Genomic DNA, 18,690 nt, shown 5'->3' on the forward strand with positions numbered 1-18,690 from the left:
ACCAATCCTTTCTCATAAACCAAATTTTAGGGAGTGACAAACCAAAGAAAGAATTGGTAGGAATCTAGGAAAATTGTTTAAGTAAGAACAAAGAAAGATACACAGACTTTGTCCTTATCTCCTTCTCACCTTGGCAATGGGGTGGTTATAAGAGCAGAGCATTTCTGTGCATAGTACTTGGTAGCTGCGAACTCTGAGAGGATTTGGAATTGGAAATACCTAAGGATACAATGCTGTATGTACCAGGAAATGTTAGCTTTACCTAAAAGAAAGGATGATCTCCTCGCCTTCAGAGCATAGAATAGAAAGATCAAAATGTGACTTGTTAAATGGGATTGAATGGCATTCTTATTTTTTAATTAATTAATTAATTTATTTATTTATTGGCTGTGTTGGGTCTTCATTGCTGCAGTGGGCTTTCTCTAGTTGTGGCGAGCGCGGGCTACTCTTCGTCGTGGTGCATGGGCTTCTCATTGCGGTGGCTTCTCTTGTTGCGGAACATGGTCTCTAGGCGTTCGGGCTTCAGTAGTTGTGGCACGCAGGCTCAGTTGTTGTGGCTCGCAGGCTCTAGAGCTCAGGCTCAGCAGTTGTGCCGCATGGGCTTAGTTGCTCCACGGCATGTGGGATCTTCCCAGACCAGGGATCAAACCCGTGTCCCCCGCATTGGTGCATTGGCAGGCAGATTCTTAACCACTGCACCACTGGGGAAGTCTGGCATTCTTATTTTAAAACTTGACTTCCTGACTTGCTGATTTTTATATGAGCTTTGTCAGGATTTCAAGCTCAAAGCTCACATTACTCTGTGTGTGTGTGTGTGTGTGTGTGTGTGTGTGTGTGTGTGTGTCTATTAGGATCTCTTGGTTTCCCTGGACAGAAGGGTGAAAAAGGACACGCTGGTGCAACCGGTCCCAAAGGATTAACAGTAAGTTTTGAGTATATCATATAACAAAAGAAGTAGAAGAAACCTATTTACACTTTGATTTTCACTTGTGGATATATATAAAAGAAATTTAGTTTTCTTATTATGATACATTTGATTCTTTTGCTCACGCTGACTCGTATGTCTCACTTGACTCATAGCTTGGTACACTAAATGTTATTGGGCAGGTTGATGGGATAAACTGGAGAAAGTATTAGAAAAAAAGAAACTGAGTTTCTTTTTCTCTCTCTTCTTTTTCCCCTCTTTATTGCCCCCCCCTCAGGGCATACCAGGAGCTCCAGGTGCTCCAGGCTTTCCCGGACCTAAAGGTGAACCTGGTGACGTCCTCACTTTTCCAGGAATGAAGGGTGACAAAGGAGATTTGGGTTCTCCTGGAGCTCCAGGGCTTCCTGGTTTACCTGGCACCCCTGGACAGGATGGATTGCCAGGGCTTCCTGGCCCCAAAGGAGAACCTGTGAGTTGGTTTGATATTCTTGGTTTTGTCATGTCAAATTGTTAGTGATGTTTCCTAGGATAGGCCTGGTGCTGAGATGAACATGTAATCAATGCTTAAAAGAATGTGATTATATATAGTAATGGTACATTGTTATTGACTACATAGGGTTTCTTTACAGTTCTTTTCTCAGTGGTTTTATTAATTATTTCTGCTTAACCCACTGCTATATTGAGTAATATTTGCTATGACTAGGTAGGCAGGAGGTTAAGATGTTTATGGGCCACTGTGAGGTTCCCCTTTTCTTATCCCACATAGCCTTGTCTGGTTTTTTTTAGACCGGACAACAAAAGACTAATTTGGTTTTTATATAAAGTAAGCTTAGAGATTAGTGTGAGTAGATGGCCGTGTGAAATGTGCCGTGGAGCCTACAGATTGAAGATAAATGAGTAGATTCTTATTTTGTGCACAACACACAGCCCAGGATATTTAGGTAGAAAGTGCTGTTTTATTAAATGTTAGCTAGGCTGTAAACTTCTTGACTTCATGAACACAGAGATTTTTGCCAATTTTTATTCTTTGCTTTATCACCAGCACCTGGCACATAGTAGGAACTCAAAAATATTTGTTAAAAGAATGAATAAGTAGAGTGAGCACACATACCACCCGATAATAACACACACTTATGTAGTTTTTAAGAACTATTTATGGCTGTATCATTTCTCTAGTTGTACTTAGTAATACCAACCTACAGATAGCTGTTATATCTATGTTTCTGTATTAAATTTTTCCCTTTTCAGGGTGGAATTGCTTTTAAGGGTGAAAGAGGTCCCCCTGGGAACCCAGGTTTGCCAGGTCTCCCAGGAAATAGGGGGCCTATGGGCCCTCTTGGTTTTGGCCCTCCAGGCCCACCAGGTGAAAAAGGCATACAAGGTGTAGCAGGAAATCCAGGCCAGCCAGGAATACCAGGTGACTTTATTATGGTTGTTTTGTTTTTAGTTTGGTGCTTAAAAGCAGAAATGTATTTATTATCTTTTGGCCATTCTTGGCTTCTTTTTATGAGAGTTGTGTTTCCGTCGCCATTTATATTTGGGCCTTTTCGGAGTTTCTTAGCAGGGAAACATAAATGTGTGTGTGTGTGTGTGTGTGTGTGTGTGTGTGTGTGTTTTAAGAGGGGCTTCTCTTTAAATTTTTTGACTATATTTATTGTTACTGTTGTTGTTTTTAAGTGCATGATATATATAATGTACATGATATATAAAATGCAAAGTTTAACAAATATAATGGAAACACACACATAACTACCACACACGTCAAGACACAACATTGCCAGCATCCTCGAAACCCCTATCCTCCTCTCTCTGTTCTTTCCTGATCATAATCCCCTTCCATTTCTCCAAAGGTAAACACTGTCCTGACTTTTGCATAATTTCCTTCCATATACAGTTTTATCACCTAGATATGTATTCCTATCAAAGTACTTTAATTATGCTTCTTTTTGAGTGTTATATTAATGGAAGCATAGGGTAAGTATTCTTTATGTTAACTTTGTGTATGGATATAGCATATTCATTTTCACTGCTGTACAGTATCCCACTGTGTGTGTGTGTGTATCACCGTTGCTTTATGCATTCTATTGTTAATGGACAGTTGGGTTATTTATAGTTCAGGCCTATTATGAATAATGCTTCTATGTGCATTCTTTTATATATATTTCTGGTGTACATGTGCATACACTGCTCTGTGACAGAGATCAGCAAACTACAACTCTGGCCCTCCACATGTTGTCATAAATGAAAAGTTTATTTGAACACATCCACAGCCATTCACTATTGTTTATGCTTGCTTTTGCACTACTACTGCAGAGTTGTTGTTGCTACAGAGACCAGATGGCCCACAAAGCCTAAAGTATATGCTGTCTGGTCCTTTACAGAAAAAATTTGCCAATCCCTAGGCTAGGGTATATATTTAAGATTAGCATTCTTGAGACATAGAATAAATGCATCTTCCAGCTGTACTAGATAATTCCAAACTACGTCCAAAGCAATTGTACCAATTTATACTCCCACCAGCAGTAATAGAGGTTTCTTGTTGCTCTGTATCCGCATAAGTATTTTGTATTGTTAGACTTTTTCATTTTTGCCAGTCTGTTGAGTGTGATATATCTCATGGCAGTTTTATTTTATATTTCTCTGATTATATTAATGTTTACCACCTTTTCATATGTTTGTTGACCATTTGAATTTCTCTTTGTGAAATGTCTATTCAAGTGTTTTGACCATTTTTTCTTTTGGATTGTTTCTTTTTCTTATTGATTTGGAGGAATATATGTGTGTGTGTGTGTGTGTGTATATATATATATATATATATATAAAATTTGTATTAGTTCTTTATTAGCTATTTATTTTGTAAAATCTTAATTCACTATGGCTTGCCATTTTCACTCTCTGTATGGTGTCTTCAATGAACAGAAATCACTTTGAATGTAGTCAAATATATCAACCTTTTCTCTCTCATGGTTAGTGCTTTTTATGTCATGTTTGAGAAATCCATCTTTGTCCTGAGCCTATTTCAAATTCTTATTTCAATTAATGAGAAGTAGTTGTACTTGGACTTTGCACACATAAAACCTTAACCAAAACTAGTTAACCAAAAATAAGTATTTTTCTTTTGACCTACATTTAGAAAATATTTTTATAGATGCCTAATATTTTTATAGATGCCATCTTCATGGAAACCCTTAATACTGTCATCTACTTTTATCTTTGAAATTTCATCCTTCTGTTTAGTATCTTCCTTGAAAATATATACAGGATTGTTTTTCTCATGGATTTTTGTTAGTTTGAATTTTTAGAAGATTGTAAGTACTTTCTTTTTTGTTTTAATTAGCGGAGATCTTTAGTCAAGTGAACACTTCCCATTCACTATTAATTCCCACTTGTTCTTAGGTCCTAAAGGTGATCCAGGTCAGACCATAACACAGCCAGGGAAGCCTGGCTTGCCTGGTAACCCAGGCAGAGATGGTGAAGTAGGTCTTCCAGGTATGTGAGGAATTTATTTGACCATGTCTTCAACACTTGTTGGTTTCTGTCTTTGGCTACTTCCAAAAAACTGCTGTTTCTCCGTAGGTGAACCTGGACTCCCAGGCCAGCCAGGCTTGCCAGGTATACCTGGTAGCAAAGGAGAACCAGGTATCCCTGGAATTGGGCTTCCTGGACCACCTGGTCCCAAAGGTATGTAGGACTGGGTAGCAGGCAAGGTAGGTTAGCTGGTTAGTATGATATTATTCTTTGATATAGCTCACAAAACAGATAAAGTATATTCGTGCAACTTTTTTCTATGTGCAATAAAGAATGTAAAGGAAAAGTCACAGCATGTATGTACTATAGTTTCATTGTCTTTATGTAAAACATTCCAGACAAGAAAATATCTAAATCCTAGATATGCAAAAATGATATACAAGCTTTAAATATCACAGTAATTATTGTCTTTTGTGTTCATCACTGTATTTTCAGGGCTCAGAAAAGTCCTGGCACGTATTAAGCGCTCAATAGATATTTGTTAAATGAATGAATTGTATTAAACAGAAAACAGATTTATTGCACACTTATATCCAAGTAATGTTTTATCCTAAATCATATTCTCTTGATTTACTGAAATTTTTAGGGCTGTTGCTTCAGTTATGCTTTATTCTTCACAGAATTTCTTTTCTCATGAATGGCAAGAGTGTGCATTGGTCTGAGATCAGTGCTTAAACATGTCCTTACTCATTTATGCTACATGACTTCAAAAGAGTCAGATTTGATTTTATGTGTATATATGTGTATAATATCTGCGATTTTTTTTACATCTTTATTGGAGCATAATTGCTTTACAATGGTGTGTTAGTTTCTGCTTTATAAAAAAGTGAATCAGCTATACGTATACGTATATCCCCATATCTCCTCCCTCTTGCATCTCCCTCCCACCCTCCCTATCCCACCCCTCAAGGTGGTCACAAAGCACCGAGCTGATCTCCCTGTGCTATGTGGCTGCTTCCCACTAGCTCTCTATTTTACATTTGGTAGTGTATGTATGTCCATGCCACTCTCTCACTCCGTCCCAGCTTACCCTTCCCCATCCCTGTGTCCTCAAGTCCATTCTCTATGTCTGCATCTTTATTCCTGTCCTGCCCCTAGATTCTTCATATCCATTTTTTTTTTAGATTCCATATATATGTGTTAGCATACGGTATTTGTCTTTCTCTTTCTGACTTGCTTCACTCTGTATGACAGACTCTAGGTCCATCCACCTCACTACAAATAACTCAATTTTCTTTCCTTTTATGACTGAGTAATTTGCATTGTATATATGTGCCACATCTTCTTTATCCATTCATCTGTCGATGGACATTTAGGTTGCTTCCATGTCCTGGCTATTGTAAATAGTGCTGAAATGAACATTGTGGTACATGACTCTTTTTGAATTATGGTTTTATCAGGGTATATGCCCAGTAGTGGGATTGCTGGGTTGTATGGAAGTTCTATTTTTAGTTTTTTGAGGAACCTCCATACTGTTCTCCATAGTTGCTCTATCAATTTACATTCCCACCAACAGTGCAAGAAGGTTCCCCTTTCTCCACACCCTCTCCAGCATTTATTGTTTGTAGATTTTTTGAAGATGGCCATTCTGACTGGTGTGAGGTGATATCTCATTGTGGTTTTGATTTGCATTTCTCTAATGATTAGTGATGTTCAGCATTCTTTCATGTGTTTGTTGGCAGTCTGTATATCTTCTTTGGAGAAATGTCTATTTAGGTCTTTTGCCCATTTTTGGATTGGGTTGTTTGTTTTTTTGTTATTGAGCTGCATGAGCTGCTTATAAATTTTGGAGATTAATCCTTTGTCAGTTGCTTCATTTGCATATATCTTCTCCCATTCTGAGGGTTGTCTTTTCATCTTCTTTATGTTTTCCTTTGCTATGCAAAAGCTTTGCAGTTTCATTAGGTCCCATTTGTTTATTTTTGTTTTTATTTCCATTTCTCTAGGAGGTGGGTCAAAAAGGATCTTGCTGTGATTTATGTCATAGAGTGTTCTGCCTATGTTTTCCTCTAAGAGTTTGATAGTGTCTGGCCTACATTTAGGTCTTTAATCCATTTTGAGTTTATTTTTGTGTATGGTGTTAGGGAGTGTTCTAATTTCATTCTTTTACATGTAGCTTTCCAGTTTTCCCAGCACCACTTATTGAAGAGGCTATCTTTTCTCCACTGTATATTTTTGCCTCCTTTATCAAAAATAAGGTGACCATATGTGTGTGGGTTTATCTCTGGGCTTTCAATCCTGTTCCATTGGTCTATATTTCTGTTTTTTGTGCCAGTTCCATACTGTCTTGATTACTGTAGCTTTGTAGTATAGTCTGAAGTCCAGGAGGCTGATTCCTCCAGCTCCATTTTTCTTTCTCAAGATTGCTTTGGCCATTCTGGGTCTTTTGTGTTTCTATACAAGTTGTGAAATTTTTTGTTTTAGTTCTGTGAAAAATGCCATTGGTGGTTTGATAGGGATTGCATTGAATCTGTAGATTGCTTTGGGTAGTATAGTCATTTTCACAGTGTTGATTCTTCCAGTCCAAGGGCATGGTATATCTCTCCATCTGTTGGTATCATCTTTAATTTCTTTCATCAGTGTCTTATAGTTTTCTGCATACAGGTCTTTTGTCTCCTTAGGTAGGTTTATTCCTAGGTATTTTATCCTTTTGGTTGCAATGGTAAATGGGAGTGTTTCCTTAATTTCTCTTTCAGATTTTTCATCATTAGTGTATAGGAATGCAAGAGATTTCTGTGCATTAATTTTGTATCCTGCTACTTTGCTAAAATTCATTGATTAGCTCTAGTAGTTTTCTGGTAACATCTTTAGGATTCTCTATGTATAGTATCATGTCATCTGCAAACAGTGACAGTTTTCCTTCTTGTTTTCCAATTTGGATTCCTTTTTTTTCTTTTTCTTCTCTGATTGCTGTGGCTAAAACTTCCAAAACTATGTTGAATAATAGTGGTGAGAGTGGACAACCTTGTTACTGATCTTAAAGGAAATGGTTTCAGTTTTTCACCATTGAGAACGATGTTGGCTGTGGGTTTGTCATATATGGGCTTTATTATGTTGAAGTAAGTTCCCTCTGTGTCTACTTTCTGGAGGGTTTTTATCGTAAATGGGTGTTGAATTTTGTCAAAAGCTTTTTCTGCATCTATTAAGAGGATCATATGGTTTTTCTCCTTCAATTTGTTACTATGGTTTATCACATTGTTTGATTTGCGTATATTGAATCCTTGCACTTCTGAGATAAACCCCACTTCATCATGTTGTATGATCCTTTTAATGTGCTGTTGGATTCTGTTTGCTAGTATTTTTTGAGAATTTTTGCATCTATGTTCATCAGTGATATTGGCCTGTAGTTTTCTTTCTTTGTGACAGCTTGATCTGGTTTTGGTATCAGGGTGATGGTGGCCTCATAGAATGAGTTTGGGAGGGTTCCTCCCTTTGTTATATTTTGGAAGAGTTTGAGAAGGATAGGTATTAGCTCTTCTCTAAATGTTTGAAAGAATTTGCCTGTGAAGCCATCTGGTCCTGGGCTTCTGTTTGTGGGAAGATTTTTAATCACAGTCTCAATTTCAGTGCTTGTGATCGGTCTGTTTATATTTTCTATTTCTTCCTGGTTCAGTCTCAGAAGGTTGTGCCTTTCTACGAATTTGTCCATTTCTTCCAGTTTGTCCATTTTATTGGCATAGAGTTGCTTGTAGTAATCTCTCATGATCCTTTGTATTTCTGCAGTGTCAGTTGTTACTTCTCCTTTTTCATTTCTAATTCTATGATTTGAGTCTTTCCCTTTTTTTCTTGATGAGTGTGACTAATGGTTTATCAATTTTGTTTATCTTCTCAAAGAACCAGCTTTTAGTTTTATTGATCATTTCTATTGTGTCCTTCATTTCTTTTTCATTTATTTCTGATCTGATCTTTATGATTTCTTATCTTCTGCTAACTTTGGGTTTTTTGTTCTTCTTTCTCTAATTCCTTTAGATGTAATGTTAGGTTGTTTATTTGAGATTTTTCTTGTTTCTTGAGGTAGGATTGTATTGCTATATACTTCCCTCTTATAGGTACTTTTGCTGCATCCCATAGGTTTTGGGTCATCGTGTTTTCATTGTCATTTGTTTCTAGGTATTTTTGGATTTCCTCTTTGATTTCTTTAGTGATCTCTTGGTTACTTAGTAGTGTATTGTTTGGCCTCCATGTGTTTGTATTTTTTACAGATTTTTTTCCTGTAATTGATATCTAATCTCATAGTATTGTGGTTGGAAAAGATACTTGGTACGATTTCAGTTTTCTTAAGTTTACCGAAGCTTGACTTGTGACCCAAGGTATGATCTATCCTGGAGAATGTTCCACGAGCACTTGAGAGGAAAGTGTATTCTGTTGTTTTTGGATGGAATGCCCTTAAATATCAATTAAGTCCATCTTGTTTAATATGTCATTTAAAGCTTGTGGTTCCTTATTTATTTTCTGCAATTGTTTTTAGATCACTTCCAGAATTATGTAGTAGGTCTTTTATCATACTGTATCCAGATGTAAGCAGAAGAAAAGTTTCTCTGCATTTTTGTGTTGGATTCATTCCTTATTTTTAGTTCTTTCTCATTGGTAATAGCTTTGATTTTCCTTAGAAGAGCATATCTTCCACACATTAGCCCTATATGACAATAATAGGGGACCATATGGTGATTGAGAGAGAATATCAGGTATCTGTAAGGCTTAGTCTGAAGTAGTCATCTAGAATGTCATTGTGGTTTTACCATCTTACTGTAGTCACTAAGCATGATTGAATAGGGTGAAAATGTGGGTTTGGGAGTTTGGGTATCTTTCTTACAGTGTCTTCTCTTTGGAGATTAAAAAATGGCTTCTAATTTTACAGGTTTCCCTGGAATTCCAGGACCTCCAGGAGCACCTGGGACACCTGGAAGAATTGGTCTAGAAGGTCCTTCTGGGCCACCAGGCTTTCCAGGACTAAAGGTCTGAGACATTTTAATTTATTTTTTATTCTTTTTCTATTCCCCCTACCTTCCTTAGCCTTCTCTATTTTGATTTAGACATCATCCCAAGGCTTCACTGTATAAATAAAACTTAACTTATTGTATTTTTATTTAAAAATATTTAATTCCAAATACTTTTTAATAGTCCAAGGGGTCAAATTTGAAGCAAAAAAAAATAAGTTTCTGAACCTGTTTAGAGTGACTGGTTATATGATGAGATGAGATGAGAGAATACAATCATCAGCTTCCCCTGTGCTTTTCTGTAATACCATCATTCCATTTAATCTCTGTCCATGTCTGTGTGATGTTTGGTTGAAATGGTGTTGAATATCATGCCAAGTACTTCTCATACGTTTCCCCTCTGTCCCAATTCCATCCCAGATACTTAATGCAAATCATTGCTATCGACTTAGTACTAATAATGGTACTGTGTTTGAGTTGGTTTCTGTCCCTCTTACTACATTTTAGCTAATGTAAAATTTTCCTTAGTCAGTCTTCAGCAAACTGCCATGGTACGTAATTATCCTAACTGTTCCTGTATTTTCTCTGTGTTTAATTAATTTAAACTTCCTGTGTTTTTATGATTACTATCAATAACTTTTTTCCATGGGAAGAAAAATTGACCATGGCCACAGTTGTCATGAGAAATCACTTCTCTATTGATTGTTTTTATTTTATTATTAACCTTTTCAAATGAATGCAAAAGTAAAAGGAATAATACAGTGAACTTTCATATATCCATCACTCAGATTCCAGATTATCAAGATTTTATCATATTTGCTTCATCTACGCTTTTTTTCTTTGCTGAAGTATTTTAACCCAAATCTCAATACTGTGTCATTTCACCTATAAATATCTATACTTCAGTATTCATCTCTAAGTAAACAGACATTATATAGAAAACCCACAATTCTTTTATCGTACTTAGTCAAATTTAAAATAATCATCTAATACAGTACCCAGTCTGTAATCATATTTCATCACTTCGGTTCTTTAATCTCATGCTGTCTCAGTTATTTCTTTTTTGTCCTGAAACCAGACCAAATAATTCAATTTGTTTTACTAAGCCCAGTTTCCTATCCTTCCAGATGTTCTGTCCTGCTTGCCAATTACTTTTCATTTAATTATCCTACTCCCTTTACCATGGCAGGGGGGATATTACCTTGTATTTTCTGCTTTAAATTCTCTGTAGTAAACAGTAAACACCAAGAAAGTCATGGGAGTCTTTGTTGTGTTTTATCATGTGTACGCTCAAGGGAGAACCAGGATTTGGGCTACCTGGGCCACCTGGGCCTCCAGGACTCCCAGGTTTCAAAGGAATACTTGGTCCAAAAGGGGATCGTGGTTTCCCAGGACCTCAAGGTCCTCCAGGACAAGCTGGCTTGGATGGGCTACCTGGACCAAAAGGTATGGAGGCTGTTGCTACTTCTCAATTTGCTTTTAAATTTATAGAAATTGAAACTGTTGTGACAGTTTATGGGTGATAATCCCAATTAACTAGAAAGCCTATGCTGCCACTCTATCATGGCTTTTTTTTTAATCCTCCATTGGTATATGTTGTGTTTTATTTCATTGTATAGATGATACAATCATATATGTATTGAAGTAACACTTTTGTAAAGGTCTTCCCTTTACCGCATATCCATCCATTATGTTCCTCCCCATCCTATATGTAGCCATTTTTTAGTTACTTATTTGTCCATCTGGTGTTCCTTCATACAAATACAAGCCAATAAGAATATGAATATATATATATATATATATAGTTTAACATCTTTATTGGAGTATAATTGCTTTACAATGGTGTGTTAGTTTCTGCTTTATAACAAAGTGAATCAGCTATACATATACATACATCCCCATATCTCCTCCTTCTTGCGTCTCCCTCCCACCCTCCCTATCCCACCCCTCTAGGTGGTCACAAAGCACTGAGCTGATCTCCCTGTGCTAAAGAAGAATAAAGAATATATATATTTTTATTTACTACCTTTCTCAAAAGATAGAGTACTACCTTTTGCACTTTTTTCATTTAACTTTATATTCTAGAGAATCCTCCATGTTAGTACATAGAGATTGTGATTTTTTAAAAATAGTTGCCTAGTATTGGATTGCTTGGGTATGCCATGTTTTATCCTACCAGTTGCTAGTTGCTAGACTGTGTTTTTGGCAATATTTTCTTATTAGAAATAATGCCACACTGAATAATCTTGCATACATGTTATTTCATGTGTGTACAGGTGTAATGTTAGAATAGAGTAATAAAAATGGGTTTTCTGAATGGAAGGGCAAATGCATTTCTAGATATTGACAGATTCCTCTCTATTTGTACCTTTTTACACTCCCCCCCCAAAATGTATGGGTGTGCTTGTTTCCCCACAGCCTTGCTAAATGAGTATGTTGATAAACTCTTGGATTTTTGCCAAACTGTTGGAAACAAGTAGATATCTCAGTATAGTTTTTTAAACATTTTATTGTGAAAAATCTCAAACACACAGAAAAATTAACAAGAATTGTACAGTGAAAACCCATCTATCTACCACCTAGATTCTACAATTCACACTTTATCTCTCTGCCAACATTTAATTTTTTTTTCTTTGTGGTACGCGGGCCTCTCACCGCTGTGGCCTCTCCCGTTGTGGAGCACAGGCTCCGGGCGCGCAGGCCCAGCGGCCATGGCTCACGGGCCCAGCTGCTCTGCGGTATGTGGGATCCTCCCGCTCAGGGGCACGAACCCATGTCCCCCGCATCAGCAGGTGGACTCCCAACCACTTAGCCACCAGGGAAGCCCCGGTGGGGCTTTTAAAAAATTTTTTATATAAAGCAAAGTAGAAAGAATTTTACAGTGAATACTGTATACCCACCATTGATGTTCTACTATCAACATTTTACTATGCATGATTTGTCACGTATTTGTTCATCCCTTTCTACTTTCACTGACTTATTTTTAATGCGTTTCAAAGTAAATTACAGTAGCAATGCACTTCTCCCTAAATACTGCAGCATGCATTTCTATGGTTGTTCTTTTTCTTTTGATACACTACCAAATGTAAAATAGATAGCTAGTGGGAAGCAGCCACATAGCACAGGGAGATCAGCTTGGTGCTTTGTGACCACCTGGAGGGGTGGGATAGGGAGGGTGGGAGGGAGGGAGGCGCAAGAGGGAAGAGATATGGGAACATATGTATATGTATAACTGATTCACTTTGTTATAAAGCAGAAACTAACACCATTGTAAAGCAATTATACTCCAATAAAGATGTTTAAAAAAATGAAATGTGCAAATCTTAAGAGTACATTTTCTGGATTTTAACAGATGCATACTCCTGTTTAACCAAACCCCTATCAAGATATGATCCCAGAAATTTTCCTTTTGCCCCTTTCCTCAGTCCTAACCCCAATATCCACAGTGGCAACCATACGGTAATGATTTTTTTCATCAAAAATTAATTCTACCTGTTCTAGAAATCCTTTGGAATTATACAGCATGTGCTTTCTTTGTAAGGCTTCCTTCACTCAGATTATTGTTTTTGAGATTCATTCATGTTGTTGTGTTTATCAGTAGTCCTTTTTTTTTTTTAATGAGCATTTCATTGTATAAGTATACCAAAGTTTGTTTATCCGTTCTCTGTTGATGGACACCTGCGCTGTGTCAAAGTGTTTGGCTATTATGAGGGAAACTCTTAAGAACATTCTTTTACAACTTTTTTTTAATGGACATGTGCTTTCATTATGCTTGAGTAAATACCTAAGAGTAGAATTGTTGGGTCATAAGACAGGTGCATGTTAGTTGTATAAGACACTACTAGACCTTTTTCAGGGAACCCTTGTACATCGTTGGTAGGAATGTAAATTGGTACACCCACTGTAGAAAACAGTATGGAAGTTTCTCAAAAAACTACAAGTAGAACTACCATATGATCCAGCAATCCCACTCCTGGGCATATATCCAGAGAAAACCACAATTCAAAACGACACATGCACCCCAGAATTCACTGCAGCACTATTTACAATAGCCAGGTCATGGAAGCAACCTAAATGCCCATCAATAGACGAATGCATAAAGATATGCACATATGCATATATGTGGCACATATATACGATGGAATATTACTCAGCCATAAAAAGGAACGAAATTGTGCCATTTGCAACAACATGAATGGACTTGGAGGGTATTATGCTTAGTGAAATAAGTCAGACAGAGAAAGACAAATAATGTATGATAGGACTTATATGTAGAATCTAAAAAATAAAACAAAATAGTGAATATAACAAAAAGGAAACAGTCTCACAGAAATAGAGAACAAACTAGTGGTTACTGGTGGGGAGAGGGAAGGGGGAGGGGTAAGATAGGGTAGGGGATTAAGAGGTACAAACTACTATGTACTATAAAATAAATACAAAGATATTATTATTATACAAGGATATATTGTACAGCACAGGGAGAATATAGCCAATATTTTATAATAACTATAAATGGAGTATAACCTTTAAAATTGTGAATCACTGTGTTGTACACCTGAAACTTATATAATATTGTAAATCAACTATAACTCAATAATAGAAGAAGGAAATTACTAGACCTTTTCCCAAAATGGTTGTATCATTTTCTAACCAATACGGTATGAAAGTTTCAGTTGTTCCACATTCTCTCCAACATTTGGTTTTATTAGTCTTTTCATTTTTGAATTTTAGTAGGTATGTAGGTAACGTATTTTGGTTTTAGGTTGCATTTCCCTGATGGCTAATGATGTTGAGCTCTTTTACATGTACTGGTGAATTATTTACATATTCAGATATTTTTCCCACTTTAAAATATGGGTTGTTGGACTTCCCTGGTGACGCAGTGGTTGAGAGTCCGCCTGCTGATACAGGGGACATGGGTTCGTGCCCCGGTCCGGGAAGATCCCACATGCCGCAGAGCGGCTGGGCCCGTGAGCCATGGCCACTGAGCCTGCGCATCTGGAGCCTGTGCTCTGCAACGGGAGAGGCCACAACAGTGAGAGGCCCTCGTACCGCAAAAAAAAATATATATATATATATATATATATATATATACATATATATATATATGGGTTGTTTCTCTTTTTATTGTTAAGTTGGAAGTGACCTTTACGTATCCTGCATACTGGTTCTTTGTCAAATACATGTTTATGAGTATTTTATCCCTATCTGGCTTGCCTAGTGTATTTTGATGAGCAAAAGTTTTAATTTTATTGACTTTTCATTTATCAATTGTTTTCTTATTTGATGATTATTTTCTGTGTTTTATCTAAGAAAACTTTCCCTGTTCCAAAGTTGCAAATATATTCCTTTTTATTTTGTAAATTTTATAGTTTTAGCTTTTATGTTGGAGACTATCATCCATTTCAAGTAATTTTTGCTTAGTATCATTTATTTAAAATAGCTCCCTCCTCATTGGATTATTTTGGTGTCTGTGTCAAAAATCAAACGACTGTTTATGTGTGGGTGTATTTCTGTGCTGTCAGTTCTGCTTATCTATCTTACTATCCTTAAGTTCCTACCAACTGTTTATATTACAGTAGCTTTACAGTAAGACTTGATGTCAGGTAATATAAGTTCTCCAACTTTTTTCTTTTTTAAAAATTTATTTGGATATACTAGGTCCTTTTCCTTTACTCTCAGGGTAGTTTAAAATTTGTATTTCCATTATTATGAGGGAAATTGACCATCTTTTCATATATTTAAAGGACATACATATTTTTTCCTGTAAACTGCTCATGTCCTTTGCTCATTTCTTTATTGGTTTCTTCTATCCCCTTGATTTTGATTTCCCTAATTATGTATATGAATAGAATTAGTCTAACTGGTTTGGCAATTGTTTTTTTTTTCTTTCTGGTTTGCAAGGAAGTAGACTCTCCTGGTCAACGTTTTGGCCTCCAGAAAATAATCTGAAGAACCCCATGCTTCTGAAACATGTTGGATTGATTCCTATTAAAGCAATAAAACAGCATTGCCAAATTTAACCAGCCTATATTCTGCCAGCAAGAGCCCCAAACTAACCCAATACAAATTGTTCTCAGATAAGCGCTTTTAAAAATACCTTCCTGTCTTTGAGTACACAATTCTGGCCGGCTATAAACTGTAACACTCAAAGTTACAGATAGTGTTTCCCATCAGTTACCTCCCCCAGCTTAAACCTGTGACCCCCCCAAACTTGCAGATAGAAACATTTCAAATGATAAGCTATGTGGCAAACAGTCTCCATATGGAAATTACTCACTCATTATACTTTGTTTATGAAAATATCCTTGAGACAGAGGTTGGGAAGAAAGGGGTTGAAGCCCATTTTAAACTTCAGCTCTTTATCAAGCATTTGCCTAACCTTTGAAAGGAAGTATAGGATCCCCATATCCTAATAGGAATCATTCCCAAATATTAAAACCTCAGTACAGTTCCTAAGGTGCTAGGAAAAAAAGAATTTGGGGCTTTCTGCCACGTAATTCCTTTATTCCTCAAACATTCATTATGTTCTTATTCTGTGTCTATTACTACTTGAATCGTTAGAAACACAAAGGCGTAGACTCTGCTCTTGAAGATCTCAGAGATTGTTCTCTACTATAAGAAAATCTAGGTGGTATCACCATGATAGTGTTTATCTCAACCGGAACTTTTATGAATATGTAGCACTAATGTTTTGGACCAATAGACCATAGTCAAAACACAACAAGCAGATCACAATAAAAGTTCACCCACCAGATATACTTACACCAGTGGCTGGGTATCAGAACTTAGTGACTAAACTATAGGAGAAATTGGTACAGCATCTTCAAGGCAACATAGTGACCAATAATAAATTAATAAGGCTAATATCCATCAGGAAAGAACTATAAGAGGAAGAAAATGTGCTTAATACTGAACATTGGAATCATTAAACAAAAAAGAAAAAAATGATGACTTTGGAAGCATTTAGTTTACCTCATATGTTACTTTTGTTCAGGGCCGCATCTAAGGTGCCTTGGGAAGCTTCATATACAAGGTGACATTTGAACTGAATCTTTAGGGAAGGATGTTCCAGGTAGCAGAATTACGTGCAAAATATCATTGTGACAAATAGAATGGTGTGTTTGTAAATATTGAAACAAATAAGAAATAAAATATAATTTGCAAAAAATCTATATCATATCTAGAAATTAATAAAACAAAATGTGCCTAATGTATTTGTGGGAAAAATTAAAACTCTATTATTAACAGCTTGAAACTTGTGTTTTGAAAAAGGGTAGAATTAATTGGTTAATAAATCGTATGTGTAGATGGGAAGAGACAGTCAATTCTCCCCAGATTTGTCTGCAAATATACTGCATTTTCAGTGAGAATTCAAGTAGAAATTTTCTGGATATGACATAACTGATTCTGAAACTTGATATTTAGCAAACATATGATAAAACATACTACAAACTCATTGTAATTATAACTTGTGAATCAACGCTAAAGGCTAGTGACTCAGCTATTTTTGTTTTTAATATCTAAACTATATTTATTCCTTAAAGGTGACATTGGACCAAATGGACAACCTGGGACAATGGGACCTCCTGGGCTGCCAGGAACAGGTGTTCAGGGACCACCAGGGCCACCAGGAATTCCTGGACCAATAGGTCAACCTGGTAAGATTGGAGTAAATGTGCATTTTGTAGCACTAATTATGTAGAGGTTGATTAGCCCCTCAATAAAGTGTAACCTATGTAACAGTCTTCCAGAAAACAGATTTGCGAGTTAACATGTCCACTTATATAATTATGTAAAAGTGAAAGAGCACAGATCACAAGAGCTACTTTAATCCCTGAAATTTCCCCTCCCTGTTAATTTAAAATTGATCTATTAACAACAGTGCAATTTAACAATTGCAGTGTGTTGTCATGGCTTATAATCATTGAGCTAGTCATAGCCTTGGAATCCCAGACCTTCTAGTGCTAATCATTTCAGACCTGAGTAGCTATATGGCATTAATAGACCTTTGTGGAACCTCGTAACATTTCTTAGCACATGAGAACTAGGGTTAAAAAAGTTCTTTGAAAAATATTTCTTAGGCATTCTCAATTTTTTTAATAAGATAAGTGAGTTTACTTGAATTTTCTCTTCTTTTGCCCATAAATCAGCATTTACTTTGCAACTCATAAGCACGCTAAGGTTTTTCTTAATATGAATACTCAGAAAAGTTTTGTCAGCTTGTAACCTAATAGAGAATCATATGATTCCTCTATGTTTGTGTGAGAGCTTACTCGAGTTTGTGGATTCTGAGACATCTGGTGATGTGAATTATTTTTATCTTAATCTAGGCAGGCATAGTAAGGGCCACACTTGGGCCAAGATTATGTTATTGCAAAGCACTATAATAATATATGAAATTAAAACAAATATGGAACATTTCATCATTCCTTCACATGAATACATCGGATGACTTAAACGCACCGTTCAGATATACATACATTGACTTTGAAACAATGGAATATATTTTCTGACCTTAAATGACAATAGGTATTTTGTTAGTTATTATGCTAAACATCTAGAAACACTGATTAACAATATAAAAGCCTGGAAAGTAAAGGTTATTTTTGCTTATGTCCTATTTTAAACATTTATTTTATGGCACATTATACCGTTTTTTTAGTGGCCCCTAACATGTCACTACTGATTTAGAAATAAGAAAACTTACAGTGTTGCTTTGAACCAGCTTGTTAAAAAGTAAGTGCTTCAACATTCATGAGAAAATCATCTGTCCAACTAGCAGAGGGATCTTGAGAGAAAACAATTAATTTTTAGGTTTGGCCATTATAGTCTTGGCCCGCTGTTTCACAAAATGGCTAAAATGAATTTATCATTTCTGTTGTGTTTTGTCATTTATTTTATTTCCCAAAATTGCATGAGGTTTTGGAAGCATTTTGAATTCTTAAATCACAGCTTAGCAAGAATAAAAAGTGACCACTGTTAATACCAATATGAACAAAATAAAAATACATTCATTTGTGCTTTATGCCTTTTCAAATTTAGCTAATGCTCTATGATGTTTCATTCATCTAATGTTGTTTCTTTTTAACTGATGGATATATAGGTATATTTATAAAGTCCATATAGAATGGGCAGGGGGGAAAGTAATGATGCTGAATTTAATCTCATCTCTTCCTTCTGTAAATATATATTTTGCTACAGAATTGAAGATCTTAACTAATATGGTTCAACAAACAAATGAAGTTAAAGCAACTGCCATGAAAATGTATTGAATGCATTCTTATTAATATAGAAATG

At 36.1% G+C, this 18,690-nt stretch overlaps 1 protein-coding gene across 3 annotated transcripts in view; it reads left to right on the plus strand.

The window, feature by feature from the left end:
- Positions 1-18,690, plus strand: part of COL4A5 (collagen type IV alpha 5 chain) — a 218,174-nt gene that overhangs the window by 140,771 nt on the left and 58,713 nt on the right. For all 3 annotated transcript variants that reach the window (XM_027089424.1, XM_027089423.1, XM_027089425.1), the window contains exons 23-30: positions 852-922; positions 1,203-1,394; positions 2,174-2,342; positions 4,322-4,414; positions 4,502-4,606; positions 9,312-9,409; positions 10,686-10,836; positions 16,938-17,051. In XM_027089424.1, the coding sequence (XP_026945225.1) occupies positions 852-922; positions 1,203-1,394; positions 2,174-2,342; positions 4,322-4,414; positions 4,502-4,606; positions 9,312-9,409; positions 10,686-10,836; positions 16,938-17,051 (993 nt within the window). The remainder of the gene's footprint in view (positions 1-851; positions 923-1,202; positions 1,395-2,173; positions 2,343-4,321; positions 4,415-4,501; positions 4,607-9,311; positions 9,410-10,685; positions 10,837-16,937; positions 17,052-18,690) is intronic.

The sequence above is a fragment of the Aethalodelphis obliquidens genome, unplaced genomic scaffold (genome assembly GCF_003676395.1).
Source record: "Aethalodelphis obliquidens isolate GAN/ISIS:26980383/991018 unplaced genomic scaffold, ASM367639v1 scaffold66, whole genome shotgun sequence".
Classification (NCBI taxonomy): Eukaryota; Metazoa; Chordata; class Mammalia; order Artiodactyla; family Delphinidae; genus Aethalodelphis; species Aethalodelphis obliquidens.